This window comes from Polypterus senegalus, chromosome 9, assembly GCF_016835505.1.
Source record: "Polypterus senegalus isolate Bchr_013 chromosome 9, ASM1683550v1, whole genome shotgun sequence".
Taxonomy (NCBI): domain Eukaryota; kingdom Metazoa; phylum Chordata; class Cladistia; order Polypteriformes; family Polypteridae; genus Polypterus; species Polypterus senegalus.
This window is the reverse complement of record NC_053162.1, coordinates 35,699,170-35,726,582: the sequence shown is the minus strand read 5'-3', so window position 1 is coordinate 35,726,582 and position 27,413 is coordinate 35,699,170. Positions and strand designations below refer to the sequence as shown.

The following is a 27,413-nucleotide window of genomic DNA, read 5'->3' as shown; positions in this document are numbered from 1 at the left end:
ATTTGCTATACACACGAAAAGTTGAAGTATCTTTGTTTAACTATGCAGGATAATAAAAGAGCATAACAAATGAAAAAGAGCCTTCACTCAAAGTAGCTTTATCTACCAAAAGTAATGGGGACTGTTAGAATAATGCTTGTCACTTGACCGGGGTCGGGATCTGCAAAGAGTAATTAAGTATTACCTACAGGCTATACCTGTCTGAAGGCCGCTGACAGAGCTCATTTTGCCAAACCATCTGTTATCACCACAGAACAAAACAGAAATGAACAAAAAGAGTCAAATGACTTATTGCTATGGAAAACAAGAACCTTTGAAAAACTAAGCCAAGAGTAAACAAATAAACAGAGATGTTTCACTCTTGTAGTCCAAAAAACACAACACTGTCACAAGTTGCCTTTTAATAGCACTCAGTTTTTTTAAATTCAGCAATTGTACCAAACCATCCCCACCTACACCAAACCATTCCAAGGTCCTGAACTCTAGATACTGGCACACTGACCGTTTTTTCCAGTGCTGACGGAGCTCTTGTCGTTCTGTAAGAATTGGAAGAAGACTTCCTATGGCATCTCGCTTTTTCTCTGAAGACCATCCTTCATCCTCCACAGCTTTAAGCATGAGCAGAGTCTAAAGCAAGAAGCAACAACATAGCAGCATCATAAATAAAATACTCATTGCAAAATGGAACAGTAAATCGATACTTTATTTAATACTACTAAGGCATTAACAAATCAATGACAATAAAGTAGTTTAGACAAGAGCAAAAAGTTGGTGCATAAGAGAGCACAATAAAAAAACCCAGTCTCAACATGGCACTTAACTGATAGAGCTATAGATCTGTATTACAGATATGGCTGCCCAGGATGACATAAAAGTGTAGGGATTACCCTTGAAAGTCAAACACTGAGGGGTATAAAAACAAACAGGGAGTCTGAACAGTTGTGCTGTTTTGCATAGCTAAATATACTTCTAACATCTGTTATAACAAAGTTATTTTCAGTTATACTAAGTACTAAACTTAATCATCAAAGAAATATGCCTCAGTGCTCAGCTTTGGTCTTGTCTATTAATAGTATCACAAAAACTGTTTAGTAAATTAAAAAAGAGCTATATTAGCGTACAAGACGGGGCAGCTGTTAATGCTTCTACTTAACAGATGAAGCACTGTGGGTTCAAGTACTATGACCAATCCTCATCTGTGTGGAGTTTGCACCTTTTCCATTTAGGATTTACAATTTTTCCGTCACGTCCCAAAGATGTATGTGTTACAAATATTAGGTTAATAGCTGATTATAAATTGGTCCAGTGTGAATGGGTCTTGAGATGGACTCACACTCTGTTCATGACTGTTTCATGCTTTGCGGACAATGCAAAACATGGCAAGGTCTGGTTCCCCGTCACACCTGAACTGGATTAAGCTGGTTTTAAATTGTTATGTTGCACACTGGTGGAATGCTGGTAAGTGTCCAGGTTTCTGAATTGTATTCCTAGTTCTGTCAATGCATTTGTGGTTTTTGAATATCCTCTGCGCTTGTTATACAGTAGTCCTTTGTTTCTCTTTACTTACTGTACTTCCGATTTTCTTCTATGAATGTACAAATGTTAAATTACTTGAAGCACTTGTTAACTTTTGGAATTTTGCATCACGGACATTAAGCAAGTGATATGGTGGGATAGTGCTGCTGCCTCACAGCTCCAGGACACTAGGTTTGAATTCTGACCCAGGCATCGACTCTGTGAAGTTTATAAATGTTCTCCTTTTTTTTTTTGTGCAGGGTATATTGGTTTTTCCCCTATGCATGTGTTAGGCTTATGGGTGGCAATAAAACATTATGAGGGAGTGTGTCCTGTAGTCCACTAGTGTACTATCCAACCTTGGCACCTACCCTATGCCTGAGTCTGCCAGGATAGAGTCTAAGGCATAAAACCCAATAAATCAGATTGAACAGATGCAGAAAAAATAATACATTACTGATATTTTTTTGTCCTTGTGACAGTCATGGTTGACTCCACGCTACCTGTTCCTCCCGGTAGCCACTTGATCCCGAATTGCTGATAGTGGTAACCGAGATGAGCCGGGCAAATGAGGACACACATATCTAGCCAATGGGTAGGTTCAAACAGTGAATTAGTGCTTTTATTAAAAACCATGAAATCCAAAAGTAAACAGTGTCCAAAACGGTGCCGTGCAATCTTCAATAAATAAATAATGCTCTCATGGCCAGCAGGAGCAACTCTCAGCCCCCCCAACCATTGGCCACATGCTCGTCTCCTGGGGTTCACATTCATGTACGCTTACTTCCTCTCTCCTGGAACCCACTCTCGCTTACTTAGCTCCTGCCCTTCTTTCCTGTCCATTACCCTAAACTCTCATTTCTTTCTGTCTCTTCTTTCTCCCCCTTCTCTATCCCGTGCAGACTCTTTTATCCTGCCTATTTAATTGGGTGCCAGTGCAACACGCAGCTTTGTTCGTGGCACAATTGGGGCACCTGACTAATCTGCCCTACTGCACACATGTAAGCAGCATGACCAGCCAAGTACCACAATTAACCACTGTGTGAGACGCGGTCACACACACTTCACCTGATTCAGAGCCTGCACGCAATCTGGAACATGATTACTTATTTAACATTCTCCCAACACTATGCACCACTTATCGCAGTCTTTTTTGCTAAAAAATGAGATTGAAAAATCTGCTAAATCAGTTTCAAGTAAATATCTACGGATCCTATCTGTTTAACTCTGGGGTGTTTTGGTAACAAAATAATTATCGCTTCTACATCATAGATCCAAAGTCCTGGCATTAAACTTTGCGTCCAGTTGTTGTCTATGTGCACTGTAGTTTACAAGTCCTCTCCACCTCAATTTACAGTTTCCTCCAGGTGCACCAGCTTTCTTCCCACAGATTCTACACTGGTCATGTCCAAATAATTAATGGTTCCACTCCCAGGCCTATTGCAATTCTTTCTATGGGAAGAACAATTTATTTTTTGGATAGCCCAAAATCAAAAAAAAAAAAAAAAAAAAAAAACCTTGTAAGGAAAAAATGGAGGAAATCTTGTATCAATACAATACACTGAACAGAACACAAGAAATCCTCTTCACAGACCTAGATGGCCAATCTATCACTTACACCTCATGGCAGAGCCCAGGTCTCTAGAACCCAAAATCAGATTAAATGGACATGAGAGGGTCATGCTATACCAATGGTAGTCAATACACCTGCCATTAAAAAAAGAACACAGCTGCTCCTTGGAAGTTTTCATATTTAATTCTTATACAACATTGAATCTCAGTGGATTTAAATTGGCATTTTTGACACTGATCAAGAGAAAAAGATACTTCAAGGGCAAAAAAAATCCACAATAAGTTTCAAACTAATTATAAATATAAAACACATAACAACTATCACACAAGTTTTCACTCTGATTAAGTCAGTATTTAGTAGATGTATAGTCATGACAGCCTTCAGTCTGTGTGCTCTGGTCTTTATCAGCTTTCCATATCTGGGCACTGAAATGTGTCCCCATTCCTCTATGCAGAATTACTCAGGTTCTGTCAGTTGTCACATTGGTTGTGAGTGAACAGCCTTTTTCAAGTTTGATCACAAATTCTCAATTAAATTGGGATCTGGTCTCTTAGCCACTCCAGGACATTAACATTGTTGTTTCTAAGCAATTCCTGCATAGCTTTGGCTCCACGCTTGTGGGTGTTGTTTTGCTAGAAAAAAAATTCTCTTAAGGCACTGATTTCTTACAGACAGCATCAGATTTTCCTCCAAAATTTTTCTATATTTTGTTGTATTTATTTTCTACCTTCACAAGACTTACAGGGAGTGCTGCAGAAAACATCCCCACAACTGGCTGATGCCACCATGCATCACAGTGGAAATGGTGAGCTTTTGATATCGTGCAGCGTTTAATCATGGTGTTTGGTCTGATGGCTAAAAAGTTCAATTTTGGTTTCATTAGATTACAGAACTGTTTTTACAAATGACTTCAAACTCTCCCTTGTGCCTTCTGCCAAGATGTGCTGTACGTTTTTCCTCTGTCCAATAAAGCTGTGACTGGTCAAGCAACCAGACACAGTTATTGTCTGCATAGTTTGTCCAGTCACAGCTACTCTAACAAGTAATTCTTTCAGAGTTATTGAATGGCAGCCCTCACTTGTCTACCATATACACATATACTATACCTTGATGGAACTGTTTAATATGATAATGGACAAAGACCATAACCAGGCTTGACACTGTTGGGCCTAGTTAAAACAAACTGTGTAGAAGTAAAAAATCCAAAATATCTGAATGCTAATAAGGCAAAATCACTTACCAGTCTTACTAATCCCATTGGTAAGAATAGGCACACAGCGTTCTTGTCCATTTATGAAGAGGCGACAGGGCTATTAAACACATTTGGATTATGATACAAGTTCACTAATAACTCAGGAGTTACTTGGAATTAGGTCAGAGCTTGAAATGGTACTGATAGAGGAAATAGCTGAACCAAACATGCAAAAAAAAAAAAAAACATGCAAATGCAATTTCTAAGATTAGGCCTTTAACAACATTTTTTCTAATGCCGCTTGAGAAGATCAGATTAGTTGAAAGGTTTTGAACAACATCCCTTCATAAAGCCTGCATAAAAGCAATAAATGCCAACTTAGGCACCATGGCCAGCACAGGTTAGAGTTGCCAATAATCAACATATAGCCTGGAACTGGAGCTAGGATTAATCAATAAAGGTGAACATTTCTGTCAAGTCATGGATGACCTGAAAAAGTGCAGATATGTCTGTCAGTACATTCCACACACATCATATACAAGTCATTTCCACATCATTTTACATTATGTTTCCTAAGAATGACCTAAGCCATGTTTATCTGCCCAATTGAGAGCTGTCTCATTTGTCCTGGGCAATGAACCGGTTCTCTGTCAGGTCAAAGGTTCAGTCAATGTACAATTCTCTATCAGCCCAGCAAACTGGTGAGAGGAAAAACATTTCGCTTTAAAGTCAGCCTCACATGACTAATGATTCTTTGAACCAAGCCATGAATCCATCATCACAATGACCTCCAAGCAACTCAGTTGCCGATCCCCTTTCCTCCTGACCGACAATGATCGGTTTAATAAGCATCTTTTTTCCCCATTTTTACTCGTTGTTGAGTGAAACTTATAAACTGCCCTTCCACTGATCTCTCACTCTGCCCCCACTTTACAAGCCTCACCCTTTGACTCCAAGTGGCAGATCACCAGAACAAACAAATGATCTGAAAAATACTTTGGACAGCCTTATCTCGGTCCTCCGTTAGCGCTGGCCTTTGAAGGTGCTAGTGTTTACAGATGGCTGACAGTTCCTCTCCTGAGCTTCCTGAAAGGGCCAAGAGAAAGAGTCCTTGTGACCTCAAGCCTGAAGTAGTCATGAGAGAGAAAATGCAGGCACATGCAAGCCCATGGATGTATATTTTTACAAGAAAATGCATTCACTTTTCAGTCTCTTAAAAAGCTAAAAGGAGCAATAAAGCCAACATGGCTTGGAATGAGTGAACAGCACCACATTCACATTTGACATCACTATGCCAGAACAAATAAATCAGCAACACTAAAAACACAATTATCACATCCTACGGAGACAATGGGATAATGCAGACAAACCAGATGTAGACTGTACCAAACTGTAAGAAAAAAAGTTTAATTATTGCATCTAAAGCTGTACAAATAATGTAGGCATATACAGGCTGGAAGAAGATGTAAACTCCTTACCAGTAGGAAAGTAGATTTGTTTGTCAGCCAAGCACGTCTTCATTGCCAATTCTAAATATGTCCATCAGTGGGCCACAATACACTGGTGTACACCGATAGTTAGTTTTTCCTGCCTTGGTCCTGATGCTGCAAGAACAGGCTCCAGAAAAGCCAGAAAAAGGGATAATAATAACGAGTGTCTAAGCCAAAATGTGAGACTAAAATCTGTGCCCAAAAATCAAGGGCTAAGGTCAGTAATATCAGGAATCAAAGAAATGAAAATCAGGAAAATCAATTACAGATTAGGGTTTTGAAATCACAGCTCAGAAGAGGATGTGTATTTATGGGTGACCTTCTATAATAATAATATATTTTTACATCTATATAGCGCTTTTCTCAATACTATCCAGTTGCATTGTGATTAAAAGTCATGACCTCTGAGGATAAGCTCCTAACATCTGGGGCCTCATGTATAAACGGTGCGTACGCACAGAAATGTTGCGTAAGAACTTTTCCACGTTCAAATCGCGATGTATAAAACCTACACTTGGCGTAAAGCCACGCACTTTTCCACGGTACCTCATACCTTGTCGTACGCAAGTTCTCCGCTCGGTTTTGCAGACTGGCAGCACCCAGCGTCAAAGCAGTGCTACTGTTCCTGTGTGGTTACTCATTATTTTCCTGACGCGGCTTTATAAATACACTGAAACTAACCGCATATTGTTTATTATTGTAACGCATCTGATTGTAATTAACTTGTAACAATATAATGGTCCAGGGAACAGCCATAGTATTCCAAATACCATAACTGCTTTAGCATTGTTACTCTCACTGCACCTTCTTCTTTCAGCTGCTCCCGTTAGGAGTTGCCACAGCGGATCATCTTTTTCCATATTACTCTCACTGCAGCACTCGGTGTATTTATATCACTGTATCTGAGTGTGAATCACAGCAGCAGCTGTTCGGAAAGAGAATTATCGGTAAACAGCATCAGGCACACGCTACCTCAGCCACGGCAAAACGTTTTAAAGCCTTTCCTGTACGGACCTCGGTTCAGAAACAGTTTCATCCCAAGAACTATAAACGCACTCAATCACTGCTCCTTGTAGAACTGTTTGTACTTATAAGTACAATTACCTCACTGTAAACTTGTACTACAGTTATAATATTGCACAACCTGAGCCACTTTATAAAGCGCGTATTTACATATGATGACGATATCATTTTTAAGATGAAATGCAGCAAAATATGTTTATTATATTATACAGGTAAAACTTTAACTTCATTTAAATAATCTATATTCTTCACTGGGACTGGCGTGAAGGATAGAATAATTAAACATGTACTACGAAGATATTTCAATGTTCCTTAAACTTTTTAAAGAATCAGTGCTCTAAGTTTACAGATGGCTTAACATCTATTACAGGGCTGATTGTGTGGCAATCGGTTACTTGGAGAAAGATAAGCAAGAACTGCATGGGCGCCACGCCAATACATATTGAATATAAAACAGAAAGAGAAAATAACGACACAGCTAAAAATGCAGCGCAAATTTCGACAAAAGTTAAATGCTTGTGTCATGAGCACGAGGCGGCTAGTGTCTGCAACGGACGTGGCCCATCCGCCGTGCATAAGCTACCTACTGACATTGGCGGGCGAAGGAGCCACCGATTCTTTTTCTGCCCAGTGCCACCACAAACCTAGAGCCACCCCTGATACTGCTGCAATAAATAATTTCATCGATTGTCGGCACAATCGCTGCTGTAAAACCCATGTTTAATAATGTGCTTTAACTCTTAATGATATCACGTATACATCTCAGTATTTTAGTTATTCAGAGAGCTGTAATATCACGAATGTAATGGATTATGTGTACAGTCGGAGGAAGAGAGCCGGTTTAAGAAGCAAGTAGTGATTCACACACATAGATCACATAGAAGATCAAATACAAAACAAAGCATTTAACGTGCTACTTTAATTACGATGTGATTTGAGAAACTGGTTAAGTAAATGATTTTAAGATGACGTTTATGATGTTCTACTTTAATGACAAAATAAACTATGCGATTAAAGTGGAAATTTCGAGATTGAAGTTGACATTTCGTGCTTTTTTTCCCCACTGTGCCTTTTTTCTCTGTACCCTAAAAAGCTTTTATATGACACTCAGACGGTAGGCTACGACTCGCCTTTTCACGGCGACTGATATCTGAGCTTTCAAGTTTCTCCAACACGCTATGTCACTCGATCAACTTCCTTTTGTTGATTATACCACGGTTTAATTAAACAAATAGTATATTTTTCCTTTGCCTCCGCTTGGTATTCGCTGAACTCGTTATATTTTCCCCCGTGCTTTTCCCATTGTCTTTTCACAGAAGGCTGAGCTTAAGGGTGATTTATATTGATTTGCATATTCAAAGAGGCGTAATTCTGGGAGGAGTTGGAGCGTTAGATAAAGCGCGTGCACGAGCGTTAGTTTTCACGCTGATCGGGATTTATATAGCGGAAGAACGTGGAAGTTGGAGTACGCACAGATTCCTGCATCTGGATTTTTCTGTGCGTAAGCACATTTCGGCTTTTGTGCTTACGCCATGTTATAGTGCGAGTTCTACGCACGGCGTTATACATGAGGCCCCTGGTGCATTAGCCCCAATAATGGGAAACCAAAATAGTGGTGACCATGAGTTTACAAAATGACGGACAAAACGGTGCAAAGAATATGTCAGAATTAACATGAAAAGGTATAGTGAAATTAGGAACCTAGAATTATACTCTGTGACAAAAAACCTTTATGACAAGTGTAAAAATGACTTGAATTGATAGAGCCATATTTGTAAAATTAAGGAAAAGAAACAAAAACCTAACATAGATTTTCTGCCCACTCAGTGCAGCTGCAGGAAGCTTAGACAACATAACACATCAACATAAAAACAGCAAGAGTCAGTTTTCTTGAAGAATTTTACTAGACATACCTCATTGTAAACAGAAATATATACAAAGGTAACATACAGGTATTTAAATGTTCATTATGGGACCTACGTGATTTACATGAGCTTCATGGACATTTACAAAAACACTGAATGTGGGACGAAACTAACAGGTGTATTAATAAATGACAAGCAAAGGGGGAACACAGTTCAACACATAACAGTAACAGCTAACTGCATTTGGGGCAGAACAATACACTATAAAATTCAATAGTTTGTGGCACTTAAAACTGTTTTATTATGGTTTGGCTCTGTGGCATTACCATTCTTTAGCATTTTTTACTGTGCTTAAACAAGACGTGTCACAAAAATGGGTAATGTTGAGTGTTGATTGGCATTGTGAATTTAGCATAAATATGCAGATGGCTTTAGATCTTTCAAAAATCTGTCTTTTATAAACAAAATATAATGTAATCAGTTCAATTTAGATGTATATTTATATGTAGAAGGAACAGTAAAACACTTTAGAAAACAACTCTCCATGGCAAATACGTATATACCATGTTTATGAAGAAATAAATTTGATTTGAAAAATACCTAACTTATCCTTTAAGTAGGTCTTGGGACTGAAAGAGGCGGGAAGAGATGTCATAAGTCCACCAGCCTGTGGTCTTCGGATCAGAAAACAAAAGAGGGAACGATGTAAATGATGCAGAAATTCCATGTCTCAGAGTGGGACTACAGTTGTCATAGAAGCTTTAAAAATGGCTCCTTATGCCCATATCTTTGACAATACATACATTCTGTCATATACAGTACATGAGCCTGTTAAGTCTCCTATGGGGACATCATATGAGGTCTACTTTTAGGCTTACTTACTCTTTTATAGCTTACAGGAAGTAACAAATAAAAATGCAATACAGAGGAATTAGAAACGGACAATATGTAATAAATTTGAAAACTCAAGCAAAGCTACTTATTCCTAGCCCTCAAATAAAAGTGCTTTCCTTTACTTTGCAAAAATATTGCTTTATTTTGCAAAGACTATGCTTGCTTTTGCCATTAATATTGTACATGAACATACTTTGGAAGTCTACTGTGTCTACTAAGGAAGATATTTTGTAGGCACAGATGTTATAATCATACATTCAGTTTCAATCAGGTTTAAGTTGTCACATATATGCACATTAGAGGTAGCTAAATGGCTTGAGTAAGGGCAATACCGAATCAGAGCAGGATATGGCAGAGTGCACCGATTTTTTTCTTCCCTTTCCTGCAGACGATTCACAGGAGATTCCACCTGGCCCTTTTGACGTCATTTCTGGGTCCGAGCCTATGGAAGAAGACCTTGCCGGCTCCGGCCCCTGTGATGTCACGTCCAGGCTTGAGCCTATGGCTAAAGACCCCCATGAGCCCGACCCCTTTGATCTCCCTTCCTATCTTCCCCCTTTAAAAGCCTCCACCTTTTCCCTATTCCCTCAGTTCTGTTTTGGACTCGGTTTTGTTTACATCAGTGCTGTTATACATTTTTGCAAGTTTGCAGCCAGGATACCAATATATGGGTGGGTGCCCCAAACCTTTTTATGACTCTTGTGTCTGGTTTTTGTGACAAAGTTTTGTACTGATGTTTTAACACTGGCATTGTAATGGTACCACAAAGCTATCTCCGGGGTCTCCATGATGTTTGCATTTTCTCCAAATGCATTTGTGGATTGATGGTTATCAGTAAGTGTGTGAGTGTTCTTAATTGCATATGATTAGCTGTTTTAAACACTAAATATTAAAAATAATTAACCTTATTAATTTGCTTACAAGTATACTCCTCCATACTTAATGTGCTCAGTGATGTGCCAATGTGTTACAACATGCTGCTGGGATTAAAAAGGAGGCAGTTCCTCAATGATGAGACAAGATTACTGGTTACAAGCATGCTATTCAACTTCTTACTTTGTATATTGTTATTATCTGTACATGTTAAATGTGGAGAAAAACCACTGATCTATTTTGGGATACATTGGTTATGATATCATTTTTGAAGCAGTTGCCAAAACAAAAAATGTGTCAAAAAGTACAAAACCTCCATTAAAGATAAAGTTATCTGTAGATAAGCTAAAATGTTCCACAGACAATCACACACTTGTCTAACTATATTGACAAAATGAAATTACGCAAATGAGAACAGATATGATGTAGGTAAATTTTAGCAACTCTAAAGTAGTGTGCAGGCTTTTAGATTTTTCCTCTTATACTTTTGTTTGTAAATGCTACCAAAAGTCAGTTGAAACCTTTGTAGGCTGTGCTTCATCTACGTATATCTTCTTTGTGAAAATTCCAAAAGTAATTCCACAGTTTAACAGAAAAACAAAATATTATGAGATCACAAGGATAATCACCTGCCATGGCTGGTGTAGTATATTTTTTGTACCAGTATTTTCGAAATGCTACCCATTGTAGACCATTTTTTGTTTAAAACTTTTGCAGATACTCTTCATACTAGTGCTATGTTAGAAGGGTATGTAACTTGTTTATTTACTAATATATAAACAATACTATACAGTCGCTGAGCAAATTGTTAGAAATACTAATTTTAAACTAAACTAATGCGCAGTTTATTGTGGCATGGATTCCACAAAATGTTGGAAACATTTCTTTGAGATTCCGGCCCATGTTGAATTTCACATATAGAACTGTATATCTTAGTAGTGCCAGTGTGTGAAACAGAGGTAGTAGTGATAGCTGAACACTCAAGTATTTTTCTGGTGCTAAAGAATATATAATATGTTATCAGTGAGGATATGCGGATCCATAGTAATCTGCAAACAAAAGTCACACCACCATTATGCAGAAAAGCCACTTTTGTGATACATGCTCACTTAGATGATGTCTGTCAAAGACTGTGGCAGCTCCGCTCTGACCATTTTTCCTCTGAACTGCAACTCCCTTTAAAGTACACACTCTTGCAGATCTATGGAATTTGATGTACCCTCTGTAGTACCGCCACAGGTTCATCTCAATAACAGGTCTTTTTATTGAACGACAGTATGCAGCAAGACTACACCTTAAGAGTGTAATAAAAGTGAAAGTTTCACTTTCCCAATTTTACAGGTTACAGGAAATGCCTCCAAAACTAAATTGGGAACAAGTTGTGGCCTGCTTATGTTGTTCTCCACCTGATCACTTTGACTATCATAGTATTAGCATTCACCATCACACTCTTCTTCATCATCAAAAAGATGATACCCCTTATATGCAAGCACTAGTGCCTGCGCAGGGATTTGTGTCATTCATTTACTAAGAAATTCTCTGCCCTCTTTCTAAGACCTTCTAGTTTTAAAGGAACCTTCCATGGCAGTGGGCTGCTAGCACTCAAGTATCTAGCCCGATTCATCTTGGCCCATTATGCCTGTGAAACACTCTGCACTCTGCCACAACTTCCCATATTTCAAACCTTGGGTGGCATGCAGTAGCCTGCTATTTTAGTGCTAGATTTTTTATAGACAAAATATGTTTGTTGTACTTGGACAGGGCTAAGGTATTCAAGTTTGAGTTGTGAGTTTTGCAACATCAGTGTTGACTGCGGAGGGAGTAGTGGTGGTGGAGGTTAGGGATGTGTGCCAGCAATTCAAATCCTATAAACACCATAAGTGACTCTACTCCATTTAGCCCTTGAGCAAGAGCCCATAACCTGCAATTGCTTCTTTTGGGTATAACATTAATCTACATCCAACCCTGCAAGCAGGTCTTCCAATTAACAACGAAAACTTAGGGACTGGTAGCAGGATTAGCACTCCAGCCACTGTAATAAAAACCTCACACTGTTACTCTAAAGTGTCACCAGCTGCACTTGGGTCCCAATCTGGGTGGTTCGCTGTTGGTAGGTGTGGAAGTGCACTATTAGTACATGCTCCCAAAATCTCTCTAGTGTTGACTAACTTTTTTAGACTAAGTTTTTTTTTCTTTTACAGTTCTGGTATCTTACCCTTGCACGGTCCTTTTCCTGATGTTTTACAGTCATCAGGAAAATCCACCTTTTGATCATAACACTCATCAGGCCCATCTCCTAACCTGTGTTCTTGTCAGTGTGCCTTCTGACCCACACTTTTTTGCTGATTGGGCACCATATTAGAAATGTACACTCACTGAGCAAATTTTTAGCAAAACCTATAAAACCTGCTGGGCTGATTAGATAGTTGCATGAATAAGTAAGTGCACCTAATACTTTACTAAATAAGTGCAGAAAAAAAGCAAATTTTTCACATCATGTAACAAAAGAAGAAATGGTGAAATACTCCCTACAGATTTTGCAGAAAAGCAATATTGTTGGTAACACTAAGTTTAATTTCACTTTTACCAACAACCCTTTACTGATTATTGATTAGCTCTAGACACATAAATCATTTGCAACGAGTGCAGAATGCAGCTGCTAGAATCCTAACTGGGAAAAGAAAATCCGAACACATTTCTCCAGTTTTGATGTGGTTGTTCTCCAGTTTTGGTTGCCTGTGTCATTCAGGATTGACTTTAAAATACTGCTTATGGTTTATAAAGCCTTAAATAATCTCGCTCCATCTTATATATCGGAATGCCTGACGCGTTATATTCCAAATTGTAACCTTAGATCTTCAAATGAATATCTCCTTAGAATTCCAAAAGCTAAACTTAAAAGAAGTGGTGAGGCGGGCAGCCTTCTGCTGTTATGCACCCAAAATCTGGAATAGCCTGCCAATAGGAATTCGCCAGGCAAATACAGTAGAGCACTTTAAAACACTGCTGAAAACACATTACTTTAACATGGCCTTTTTATAACTTCACTTTAACTTAATACTGATACTCTGTATGTTCAATTCTTCATAATAACTATTCACAGTGGCTCCAAAATCCATACTGACCCCTACTCTCTCTTCTGTTTCTTTTTCCGGTTTCTTTATGGTGGCGGCCTCGCCACCTCCACCTACTCAAAGCATCATGATGCACCAACATTGATGGACTGAAAGCCAGAAGTCTACGTGACCATCATCATCAGGTCCTTCCATGAAAACCCTAAATACAAAGAGGACTGTTTGACTTATGTTAGGTAGATTGCCCAGAGGGGACTGGGCGGTCTCTTGGTCTGGAACCCCTACAGATTTTATTTTTTTCTCCAGCCTTTGGAGTTTTTTTGTTTTTTCTGTCCACCCTGGCCATCGGACCTTACTTATTCTATGTTAATTAATGTTGACTTATGTTTATTTTTTATTGTGTCTTCTATTTCTCTATTCATTTTGTAAAGCACTTTGAGCTACATTTTTTTGTATGAATATGTGCTATATAAATAAATGTTGATTGATTGATTGATTGACCTTATTGGTTTCTCATACAGTGAACATTTTGTTATTAAAAGGGTGGTCACTGTCAAAATTGCAGATGACTCCACCTCTCAAAGTACTGTATGTTGTTAATGTATTTGCCAAAATAAATAAGTATACTTGGCTACATATGTTAGCCTTCTTGAAATCAAACATAATTTACAGCTAGAACACGACAACTACAACTCTTTAACAGACAATACAGCAAACCTTTAAAAATACCTTGTACAGCCTGGATAGGGACCCTCTGTCCCACTCTGGACCTCAAGGATGCGCGGTAGAGAGGGACTAACACTTGGATGATGTACGGGTGATTGAGAGGTTACTGTTTCTGCCAAATTTAACTTCAGACCCACTGACTTCTTGAGGCAGACATCAATTACATATGCCCTGAAGTGAGCCTGCCATAGAGACCAGATTATATGAAGTGTAAAACATCAGAAAAATGCTTTTGAAGGGCTGAGAAAGCGGCAAAGGAATTACACTTGAAGAAAGGAGGGCTGACAGACCAGTCCCTATCAAGTAGAGATGTTTGAAAACGGATAGCGTGCTTTGTTTCTGCAGCTCAGCCGTCTCTTTTTACCCAACTGTTGCCTGCATAGATAAACATGTGCTTTTCTGTAGAAGAAGTGAAGCAGAAAGACAGGACCTTGTTATTCTTGCTTTTATAAAAAAAAAACAAAAAAAACATCCTCTCCAGGTCAACGACAAACCCAGCAAACACTTGAGATTCAAAGAACTTTAAAAACATTTCAAACAAACACTCACCAGCCCCCTACAGCAAGTAATGAACATGTAGACAGGGATGAAAACAAGAAGGGGGGCGAAAGAGCAGATTATGAGGGAATGGACTGCAATATTATATAGAAATCCAGCAACATCACAACCTGAATCAGACTGGCTGAAACAAGTAAATAAATGTGAGGCAGAGAGACAGGCAGCTACTCTCAGTAGAGCTGTACACCAATATAGTGTCATGTACAAAGCTTATTACAGAAATAAAGAAATACACCTAACCAGAGTCATCACTGAACACAAGGCCTAGTAAAAACTTACAAAGTAGAGAAATGAGTCCCTGAAAAAGCTGTATGGGTAAAACCACAAATGAAAAATAGGGTTCTGGTATCACGATTTGTGAAGCAAGGGTAGTTCTTTCAGGCAGGGACCCAGAACCATTAAACCTCAGACACAATGTCACCCAACACAACTCCAAGTTCACATGAAGATCTTTATTTACTACAAATGCATTTCTAATCGAGCATCAGCCAAAATCAACACAAAAATATAACAGCCAAACAATTTCTTCTTTTCTGGGGTGGGTTGTCGTGTGATGGGTACGGCAATGCACTGTATAAGTGCATGCTCCAAACCTCTTTCTCACTCTCTTCTTTCTTCCAAATGAGTGTCACCCATTCTTTAAAGCCAGACATGGAAATGCTTCTGTTGTCACAGAAGTGGTCATATGGAGCACTTCAGGGTCATAGGGGAAACAACGACAGTCCTTCCCCGGCAGCACCACCTTGCTGCACCCCATGGACCTTGACAGGGTGGAACTTCTGCCCTCCAACCTTGTAGGTGTCCTAACTGGGACCAGCCTGGAGGAACACTGCCACCTATCAATGACGGAGAATCGTGTCTTTTGCCATCCATGTTTGCCCAATCCATCCATTACACTAATCTGACTGGGACAGAAATCTTTAACTATCCTGGCCAGGTTGCAGTTTCTTCCTCATTGTCCTTCTATTATGGCCTTCCAGCCAAGACACTCTCCTTGCCAGTCAAGATGCCAGTCCCCCCCCAAAATTCACACTTAGAGGATCTGTGCAGAACTTTTTCAAAACCTGGTAGTATCTAATCAATAACATTTTAGAATAATTAAGCACCAATGAAGCAGATTTTCTCCCCTTTTTTCTTCTCCATTTATCTTTATTCACTTATTAATTCATCTATTTACTTATTTTTACTAGCTTTAAGTTTTACTCTGCTGGCCTAGCTCTCTTTCTCAAGGGTGAAAGTAGATTTGTTTTCGATCCTATTTTTGTAAAAATGTATTTATTTGTATGTAATGCTGTGTGATTTCAATAAAATCAGTAAAAAAAAAAAGATGTCAGTCCCTTCGTACATGCATTTACAACAAATAGTGGAAGGAACGTATTATACGGAGGACTTGGAAGAGCTCAGCCATACATAGCACATGAACAAATGGATCACTGAAAATATTTTATGTGTTGGTGTTAAAGGCTTGTAAGGGAACATTTAGCCAGAAGCCCAAAAAATGTTTCCTGCACTCCACTGCACATTTATTACAGTTTTGCCTTTTTATATTAGTTTTTATTTCTATTTTTTTTTGACCTTACTTGGAAATTCAGTTTAGTTTTACTTTTCCTTCTTCGTGTATTTATAGTTTTAGTTTAGTTTTTATTTTACAAAGACATTTCTACTTTATTTTTAAATATATTAGTTTCAGTTTCACTTTTAGTAATTATAGTATGGTTAAAGAGCTACTACGGAGTTTAGTTTTTGTGTCACAATGAGACATAACTATATACTTAACGGGTTTGGATATAATATGAATTTAATGTTAGTGGAAGCTTGCTACACTACACAATACACTTTACTATTTGTATTTTTTGTCTGATAAAAACAAGCATAATCAAAACCAGGTACTGAATATCAACAATTTTACACAATTTTATAATTTTTTAAAATAATTGCTTTGTCATTTGAGCAGAACAAATCTGCACTGATTGTTGGCACTTTTTTCTTGTCCTATTATTGCCCAGAATCGGCCAATTTGTAATGAACTTTACTTGAATTTTAAGCTGTGAGGGTTTTTTATTCTAAATATCTACAACACACAACAGGGACAGTGAGACTTGAATAGCCCATGTATAAGAATGGTAAACCCTTAATGAGCAGAGCAATAGCAGGTAATAAGAGTATGGACAGGCACAAAATGACAGACACAGCATCTGAGATTGAGAACAATATATACAGTGGTGTATATACAGACTATTTGCCCCCTTCCTGATTTCTTATTCTTTTGCATGTTTGTCACACAAAATGTTTCTGATCATCAAACACATTTAACCATTAGTCAAATATAACACAAGTAAACACAAAATGCAGTTTTTAAATGAAGGTTTTTATTATTTAGGGAGAAAAAAAATCCAAACCTACATGGCCCTGTGTGAAAAAGTAATTGCCCCCTTGTTAAAAATAACCTAACTGTGGTGTATCACACCTGAGTTCAATTTCCGTAGCCACCCCCAGGCCTGATTACTGCCACACCTGTTTCAATCAAGAAATCACTTAAATAGGAGCTGCCTGACACAGAGAAGTAGACCAAAAGCACCTCAAAAGCTAGACATCATGCCAAGATCCAAAGAAATTCAGGAATAAATGAGAACAGAAGTAATTGAGATCTATCAGTCTGGTAAAGGTTATAAAGCCATTTCTAAAGCTTTGGGACTCCAGTGAACCACAGTGAGAGCCATGATCCACAAATGGCAAAAACATGGAACAGTGGTGAACCTTCCCAGGAGTGGCCGGCCGACCAAAATTACCCCAAGAGCGCAGAGACGACTCATCCGAGAGGTCACAAAAGACCCCAGGACAACGTCTAAAGAACTGCAGGCCTCACTTGCCTCAATTAAGGTCAGTGTTCACGACTCCACCATAAGAAAGAGACTGGGCAAAAATGGCCTGCATGGCAGATTTCCAAGACACAAACCACTGTTAAGCAAAAAGAACATTAGGGCTTGTCTCAATTTTGCTAAGAAACATCTCAATGATTGCCAAGACTTTTGGGAAAATACCTTGTGGACTGATGAGACAAAAGTTAAACTTTTTGGAAGGCAAATGTCACGTTACATCTGGCGTAAAAGGAACACAGCATTTCAGAAAAAGAACATCATACCAACAGTAAAATATGGTGGTGGTAGTGTGATGGTCTTGGGTTGTTTTGCTGCTTCAGGACCTGGAAGGCTTGCTGTGATAGATGGAACCATGAATTCTACTGTCTACCAAAAAATCCTGAAGGAGAATGTCTGGCCATCTGTTCGTCAACTCAAGCTGAAGCGATCTTGGGTGCTGCAACAGGACAATGACCCAAAACACACCAGCAAATCCACCTCTGAATGGCTGAAGAAAAACAAAATGAAGACTTTGGAGTGGCCTAGTCAAAGTCCTGAACTGAAACCAATTGAGATGCTATGGCATGACCTTAAAAAGGTGGTTCATGCTAGAAAACCCTCAAATAAAGCTGAATTACAACAATTCTGCAAAGATGAGTGGGGCAAAATGCCTCCAGAGCGCTGTAAAAGACTCATTGCAAGTTATCGCAAACGCTTGACTGCAGTTATTGCTGCTAAGGGTGGCCCAAGCAGTTATTAGGTTCAGGGGGCCATTACTTTTTCACACAGGGCCATGTAGGTTTGGATTTTTTTTTCTCCCTAAATAATAAAAACCATCATTTAAAAACTGCATTTTGTGTTTACTTGTGTTATATTTGACTAATGGTTACATGTGTTTGATGATCAGAAACATTTTGTGTGACAAATATGCAAAAGAATAAGAAATCAGGAAGGGGGCAAATAGTTTTTCACACCATTGTATATTATCTAAACCTGTTTATCCAGAGCAGGACCACAGGAACCTGGAGCCTACCCAAGCAGGTTTGGATGCAAGGCAGGAAAATCCCTGGTATGCAATATGTATGATATGGCTGATGTTAAGAACAAAAACAATATGATATTTCAACTATCTGATTTGAGAGAGAGAGAAACATTGAAAAAATGGGGACAGATATTTTAAAGCATAATTCTGCTACTGGATTATTTTCACAATATCAGGTATTTTGAGCTGTGAATATGAACTAAAAATGATAAATGAATAAATATAAAATAAATACAAAAACAAATTAGTAAGTTTAGCTTTTCACCACTTGGCAGACTCTCTTCCCCCACCTACCTGTAGTTCAGTAGAGACATTGCCAACTCAGGAATTTTACAAGGTTTGTATCACTTAAACGACCTTTTTAAAGCAAACATGACTGGTCAGCAACAATATGCTGATCTTGTATAATGACCTTGTCAGTGCCATTTTATTTTCAAAAATCGGGAGTGGTCTCCCCTCGACTTTGTCATGTACTCAGATATGCGGATGGATATTTGACGAGTAAACCGCAAGAAAATGATTATATTATGTACATTAAAGAACCATCAACAAAAAATCAAATGAAATTAATAATATATTGAACAATTATTATAAAAGTAAAGTTGAATAAATAAAGACTCTGCAGCTGCATGAAAAAAGAAATTGAGTATGTGTAAAGGTAAAGTACCCCTTCCGGTTAATGGATTTGGCCCAGAAGTTAAGATGTACAGTTTCGGTGTAACAACCACATACTAAATTTCATCCATCTATCTAGTTGCATTTTTGAGATATGGCTACACACACACACATAATTCCAAAAAACAGTATTTTCGGACTTGGAGAGTTCTAAAACGTCAAGATTCATCAAAATGTTGAGGTCGAATTTTTTTCATGATTAGTATACTTTCTCTACAGTTTGTATACTTCAAGTGCGAAGTGGCAGGTGAATTACTGTCAACAAAAAGCAGGCACCTGAGAAAAAAACTGAAATGTTACTCACTCGTGATTTTTCTGTCCATATGGTAAAGTTTTTGTTGAGCATCGCATTCTGATTTAAGGCGTTTGAATTGCATCTTGATATACAACAAGTGCAAAGAAAGGCAGCACGTAAATCACTTTCTATTCCACACGCTTTATACACGTATTCAGCTTATTCTGTCACTGCAAATGCTGTGTGAAAAGCCGCCTCCATCACCAGTCGCCAATCACTGGATAAATACGTGCTGGCAGCTTGTGGTGGATGGCTTTCAGTTTTAAAGTTAAATGTTATAAGTGTTAAAAACGAACAGCGAGAAAATTAATTCAAATAAGAAAACTAAAATTATGTTTAGTTAATTATTATTTAATTTCAGTTAGTCTTTCTGGCTTCTTTAATAGTTTAGTTTTAGTTTTTCATTCCAGTTTTGTTAATTATTTTATTTCAGTTTACGAAAATATTTTTTTAATAATAGTTTCAGTTTTGATTTTAGTTTTCATTAACTATAATTACCTTGCTCTACTGAATTGAAACTGAAGGATTCAACATTCCCAACTGTTCCAGTGGCTTCTCTTCAGTTTGGATTTGTATGCACTGTATTAATTATTATACTACAGTGTATATTAGGAGTGAAAACTACCTTTTAATTCAAGTTAAAAATATATATCCATTTTGTACCGTATTTCTCTTGCCTTAATATATCCGTCATGGTTACTGAATGGGTGTACGTACATGTTCAAGTATGGGCTGCACTTCTGAAAAGAACACATTCCCAGGGAGCAAGTGCCATGTGCTGGATATAATGGAACAAGTCTTTACAGAAATCAAATTCTTCAAATTGCATTAAGAATGCTGCATTTTTACATTTTTAACAATATGAAATTAATGATAAATGTTTCGCATACTAGTACAATTCAAAACATTTTGCTTGTACTACATTTAGATCCTTGAGTTCAGTTCTGCATAAGCCTCAAGGAGCCATGTCCATCCTAACAGACAGGTAAGTCCATTCATTAAAAAAAAATATTAGAAAAATTACATTTTGTATTTAAAAAAATGAAAGAAAATACATATACTTGTGAATTCACAAATTATAATTTTTTTGATGAGCAACTGCAATAAAGTTTCATGCCCAGATATGATTTTCAACGCTGGTAGCAACTCAGCATTATGTTAGGTGTGAGCTTGTGCATATATTGCCATATCATTCATGTACTGTAGATCATTACACAGCAGGGAACATTATTTTTCAAAAATGACAGTGTGGATATTAGAATGTGGATAAATTACTTCCACAACTTTTATTCCAAACAAGACTGGAAAGTACGCTCCCCCAATCAGGTACCGTAGTGAAGAACCCCACTTTGGAGGCAGCAGAATGCAGCTAACAAGTGGTAGGAACATGGTTTCATTTAGCATTAGCTGTGAAGAAGGCATTGTGTCAGACTAAATCTTAAGTGCTAAGTTTGCTTGCTGTGGATTAAGTGGGCACAAAAAATCTTAAAACAAAGTCAGGTATAATCTTCAACTTTTTGGTTTGCTGTGTGTTTGCATGCTTTGCACCCACCACTGTGTTTCTTCTGCTGTACTACCTTGTACTACCTTGTGTTAATGTATGCATATGTACTTCATTGTTGTTTGCATGTATTTTTATTTTTGCTTTTGTTGGTTTTGAGTAATTATTTTTACATATTTTCTGTTTATAGTTGTGCACTGTGCCTTTAAATGTAACTGTGTTCCATGTTTTTTGTGGGTGGAGCCCCAAGAGGCTGAACCACCCTGAAGTTACCATTCCTTGGAACCTCCCACTGGCTACATAGGAAGTCAAAAAGCAGTGGATTGAGATAGTTACTTTAAAATAAGTTTAACAAGAATGCCGTTGGAAAATTGTTAAGGGTGAATTTCACACAAACTTCTTCTTCTTCACACAGAGAAGCATAGACACATGAAATAAGTGACCAAGTAGTGTATTATTTAGGACTTTAAGGGTAGGGTAGGACTTCAATGACTTTCAAAACATGACAATGTTATTTTGGGGGAATTAAGTGAATAGAACTGCCGAGCTTTGTTGGCCTGAATTGTCTGTTCTCAAATAAACTGTTAAAAAGAAAAAAAAACTGTAAGAGTTGTGAATCATTTGTTAAAACATTGTGTTTTCTGTCTTGGATTATCCAGCTCTCAATTTTTTCCACTCATAGTTATAGAATACTAATTTTTGGATTTTATTATGGGATTTAGGATTAGGATTACCATTTGGCAACCCCTTTATGTGTCTGTTCTATGTATTTTTGAATTTTTTTGTTAATATACTTTACATTTATAAAGATTCTTTGCCGTGTTAATAGAAGCCAATGGTTTATGGTTATCATTTCTCTTGTAGAGCTTATATTATATATTTATATACATGTATACTATTTTGCCATCTCCCCATTTTCATGGTTTCTCTAGTTGAAACCATTAGGTAGCCTTAGGAATCCGGCTGAAGCCAATGTTGCCTCTGCTGGGCACACCAGGTAAGATTCTGGCCTGCTCCAAAGCGGTTTTTGGAGATCTCACCATTTTCCTTTGAAGGAAATTCCAATATCATGACATTTTGGTGCTATTCTGTTCTAGTTTGGATTGTGTAATTATTACAGAGTACAGCATTCAGTGAGTATAATATTTCATTATACAATTTTATATTATGACTACAGCATCTGCTATGGGGCTCAAAACATTAAAGGTATTTACTGCAAGGATGTATTTTTGTGCTGTTTTTGCTTAACTCTAGTTTGGCTCCTGAGTAAAAGGTCTGTCCTACTGATGTTAGTTTGTCTGTCTGAATGCAGGATGTCTGCCCAGAGTTGCACTAACTTCTTGTTACCAACCATCTCTTCAATCCAGTGTACCACTGTCATTCGTATAATTTCAATTCTTTTGACATTAATGCTTTATTAAAAACAGTTCATTATCTCATTAAGAATTAATTTGATTTTAAATTGAAAAGACCACCTTAAGACTTTTGACAATGAGTCTGGCTACATGACAGTAAGTTTATTGCGACAGGGATTGCACCGACCCTTGAACAACACATTCACTCTTAAACTGGGGTATTTTTCTTTAGTGACAAAAATGTATCCACACAGTAAGGATAAGAAAAAAAATTTGTTTTACATAAAATCAGATAAAAACATAAACCAGACCTGTATGGGCCTTCCTGAACATGTTAGTTTTATCTCTTACAAACTTTAAATAGAAGACAACCTGCTTTCCCCTTAAATGTCTTCTTTCTCCTACTCTTGCTGTCTCTTCTCTTCTATGTAGGGTTTTGCCAATCTTAGACCTCGGCTTAATTAGCTGTGGCAAGAGGGGAAAAAAATGTAAAACCCTACTTGGGTGTTTCACCTTACATTCACATACACTTCTGGTATCACTAGAACCATTGGGTCTAAGAAGCCCACATACTTCTGAACTGTTTTCCTGGGCTGCCCGACTTCCAATGAGAAATTATTCACTGCCATCTAGTAGCCCAGGAGAGACAGTTTAGTTTCCAGTTTGCCTGCTCTTATTTTGTTGGGCGCCCTAAACTCCATGCCCTTGAGTACAAAATTAAAATAGGACTATTGCTTCTGAGAGATTGATTATTGGGAGTCTACATCAACAACAACATTTATTTCTATAGCACATTTTTATACACAGGATGTACCTCAAAGTGCTTTACAAGATGTTAAAGAAATAGCTGCAAGAAAAGAAAAAACAAGTTGAATTAGATAAAAATGAATAATCAAAAATAGTATACAACAAATAATGTACACATATTAATATGGATAGAATTGTTTTTTTTTGCTAGGCAGGCAGTGTGGTGTAGTGGTTAAGGCTTTGGACTTCAGACCCTGAGGTTGTGGGTTCAAATCCCACTACTGACACTGTGTGACCATGAACAAGTCACTTTATTTGCCTGTGCTCTCATTGGAAAAACTAAAGGAAATGTAACCAATTGTATTATAAATGTTGTAAATTGCCTTGGATAAATGTTTCAAGTCCCTAAATGTGAGTCTGATGACAAGGTCAGGTGGATAGAAAAAAAACCCCGCTGAGCATTTTACCTAAAGTCAATCTTTTTTTATTTTTTAGGCATTGTCTTAGAGAATTTGATACAGTGGGTTGCTTTCATTCAGACATCACATACAGCTGTACAGGACTTAGATCATGATGGTGATGATGGTGCAGAATGGCACAACAGATGACCTGGAAAAGATCACTGTCTACATACTTTCATAAAATGCTCTGGAAAGCTACATCCTAGGTTCTTGTCATGTGCTTTGAACAGGTCAGAACTTGACAGTAAAAGAGGCAGTTTATTTAAGTTTATTAATCATATAGGACACACAACACCATGCTATCACACATTCTAACAAGACTGAGCTACCTATCACATTTTAAAACTTTTTTTTTATATGAGGCAGTTATTTTGAAACTTTTAAAATGCCTGAAGTCTGATACTTAGACTTTTGGAATTTATTTATGTTTCTACTTGAGGCTTGCTTTGCCAACCTCTTTAATAAACAACACTATACAATAAATAGTTAACATCTTTTTAAGTGGGGCAATGCAAAAATCAAAGCTAAGAAATTATTTAAGTTTCAAATGTTTGTTACAAGCATCCAAGTAGACTGCATTTAGAGAACTGAGACTGAATGATCAGTTTCAGGTGTGTCTAAAATTAAAATAATGTCACATCAATATTAAATATCAAACTGTGAAGTGAAATATTAATTTGAGGGTTGAAAAAATTTTGAAACATAGCCTCTTCTATTCTTCATCCTAAAGTGAATATTAACAATTAAAGACTTATCAGCAATGTCTCTGTCATGGACATTTGTGCCTGCAATCCACTAAAGTAAAAGTGTGAACAACTAATAGACATATAAAGCTCAACTGTGTCTGCCTGTCTAAATTCATTTCTAGGAGCCTTTTGCATTTTGAAAATGTTGCATTCCCATAGGGGATACAGAGAATCTTCTGCTACCCTAATCCAAGATATCATAATACAGGGCATAATGTGAGGAGCTGGGAAGTGACTACTGCATCTTTCACAGAACCAGTAAAAACTGGAGTGTGACTGTATAAATTATTCATGACCTCTAACCATTACATTTGCGCTGCGTCTTGACTTACAAAAATGGGTATATGGACTTTAACGCTTGTCCAAAAAAAGACAACATGATTTGGTAAAACAGACTTTCATATTTGGCTTATGGGATGAAATTGCAGAAAATGATATCAAAGGCACAAATAGTAAATGTCTGGATTTTGTGACCACTGATATATCCACCTCTCTCTTTGTATCATATATAGAGAGACAGACAAATGCACATGAATGGAGAGTTTATATATATATATGCACGTGTACTACACTACAATGTATATATACAGTGGTTATAAAAAGTATTAATACAACATTGAATCACAGTGAATTTAATTTGTTTATTTTTTTACTATGATCATGGGAAAAATACTCTTTTAATGTCAAACTGAAAGCTGACCTCTGCAAAGTGGTCTAAATAAAGTATTTTTCTGTTAATCACAGTGAAAAAATCTAAATTAATTCCATTGTAAATTCCAATATAAAGTATAAGAATAAAATTCTAAGAAGTGAATATAGGTGCTGTAAGTAGGTGTCATGGAAACATGGGAGTTAGCAATGCAGCTTCATGGAAAGAAGGTTCAAATCCCATGGCCTGCTGTGTACAGCCTGTACATTTTTCCTGTGTCTGTAAGAGTTTCCCCTCACATCCCTAAAGACACACATGTTAGATGAACTGGAGATTCCAAACTGGCCTCATGCAGGTGTATGGATGAGTAGGTCAAGCAATGGACTGGCACCTCCCTTGTGTATAATGTTGTAGGAATGGGTTTCGGCCCCCATGGATTAAACAGATCTGAGAATGTGTTATTATGTTGTGTGTAAAGTAGAAATAAACACATTACGTACACACAAAAACCCACCCAAAAACAATCCCATTCTGTGAGAGACACTACTGTTTAGAATGCTTGATTGTGGACTGACCGAATCTTACTCACACATTTAGTACCACTTCTGCTCCTCATTACTGGCTAGAACAATCAAACCATATCACAGAGGAACACAATACTGTACATGAACACATGTATTTCATGCTTAATTTTATGTAACACTCATATACACCGTGTGAGACACCTGAGCATGGGGAGTGTTTTGTGGTTTTCAGCAAAGGGAAGCACAGAGAGATGACTAAAGGTATTGTATGGTCACTAACACATGTTCCATTTCCATTCCTAGAATGGAGAAGTCCTTTCCAGACCAAATTAATGACGTGTGTCACCTCAAGCCCCGTTCCTTCCAATCCAGAGAGTACTTAAGAAAGAAAGAAATGGAAGTCAGCATTCACTCATGGACCAGCTTCTGAATCCCCAGAAGCCTAAATCCAATGTCACTGCTGATATTTTCTCCTTGTTTAAAGCTGCTTTTCTTTAGTCCTTCAGATGCTTTAATTAAACATGGCATCCTCTGGGACCCCAAAGCTTTGTTTCAACCTTGCCTTGTCATTTACAATAGTTAGCTAAATTTCAAAAAGCTTCATTATTTACTACTTTTTCTCTACAAGCTTTAAAACTGAGTTAACACAGACGTAAGAGGAACATGGGCTAGCAAACATGCTTTTGAAACAGAGTGCATGCAGTCCGTTCAAAAGCCTATTGCAATAAGACCTAAAAAACAGTTTTGAAACAATGGATTGTTCGGTGGATAGCAAAGTACAGTATATCAACATAAGAAGGTGGATTACAAAGGTGTGTATATCACAGAATTAGGAATGTGAACCCTAGAAATGTTGTGAGCAGTTTGTGTCTGTATTCAAGTGTCATTTATTTCTTTCTTTTTTGCATTCATGAATGAAGTCATCAAACACATACTGCCATAGCATCATACTATTTCAGTGTTTTAATAGGCAGCAGAGTTACTCAAATGTATATCAAGTGTTTCCTAGTTTCTTGTATTGGTCACTGTCAGTGAAGGTTTTGAAGAATAATGTGCTCACAACACAGCTTAATCGCCAACTCACCATTTAAACAACACTGATGATTAATTCTGTTCACGGAAGTCAGCTGCAGATTTCTCTTACCACATTAGCAAAGGATTTCTGAAGGAAAATAGTTGCACATTATGCTTTATTACCATTGTGAGCTGCATAACTGAGCACAATTTTCTTAAACTAACATTTTGACCGTCTATAGGGGATGAGATTTAAACTTAGGTTCATGATTATTTTCTCTTATAGATTTTTTTTTTTTTACAAAAGTGAATATAAAGCAAGAAATATGAACAAGCGTAGGAAAAGAAGGTTGCATGGACTGGGCCATAATTAAGAGAAGAGCTTTGAATGTAGAAAATTCCACATTGATCTATGTTAGGGCCATTATCCTTACTAATTTACATTAAAATTATACATTCCACAAAAAGAAAGCATAAGCACAAGAACAATTTTAGTGGCATTACTTGACATAAGGGTCAGTGGGCATTTTTTGTTATTGTTTTGTTTAGTGAGTCTTTGTCTAATGAATAAATGGGGTTAGCGGTTGGATGAACCAATTTAATGGCAGGCAACTGCTCTGAAGAAAGTAAACCCCCCAGCCCCTTTGTGACACTCTTACAATGGGTCATTTGGGGCCAGCAGAGGAGTTTGCCTTGCACCCTCCTTCTTGGAAGCAACTCTGTTACCCATTAACAGAAGAGGGAATCCATTTAAACTGTAACC

The 27,413-nt window shown here is 37.6% G+C and overlaps 1 protein-coding gene across 1 annotated transcript in view; it reads right to left on the bottom strand.

Annotated features, from left to right (window-relative positions):
* fto (FTO alpha-ketoglutarate dependent dioxygenase) overlaps nt 1–27,413 on the bottom strand; it is a 402,707-nt gene that overhangs the window by 190,885 nt on the left and 184,409 nt on the right. Inside the window, exon 8 of the mRNA XM_039762921.1 lies at nt 503–627. Within this exon, the coding sequence (XP_039618855.1) occupies nt 503–627 (125 nt within the window). The remainder of the gene's footprint in view (nt 1–502; nt 628–27,413) is intronic.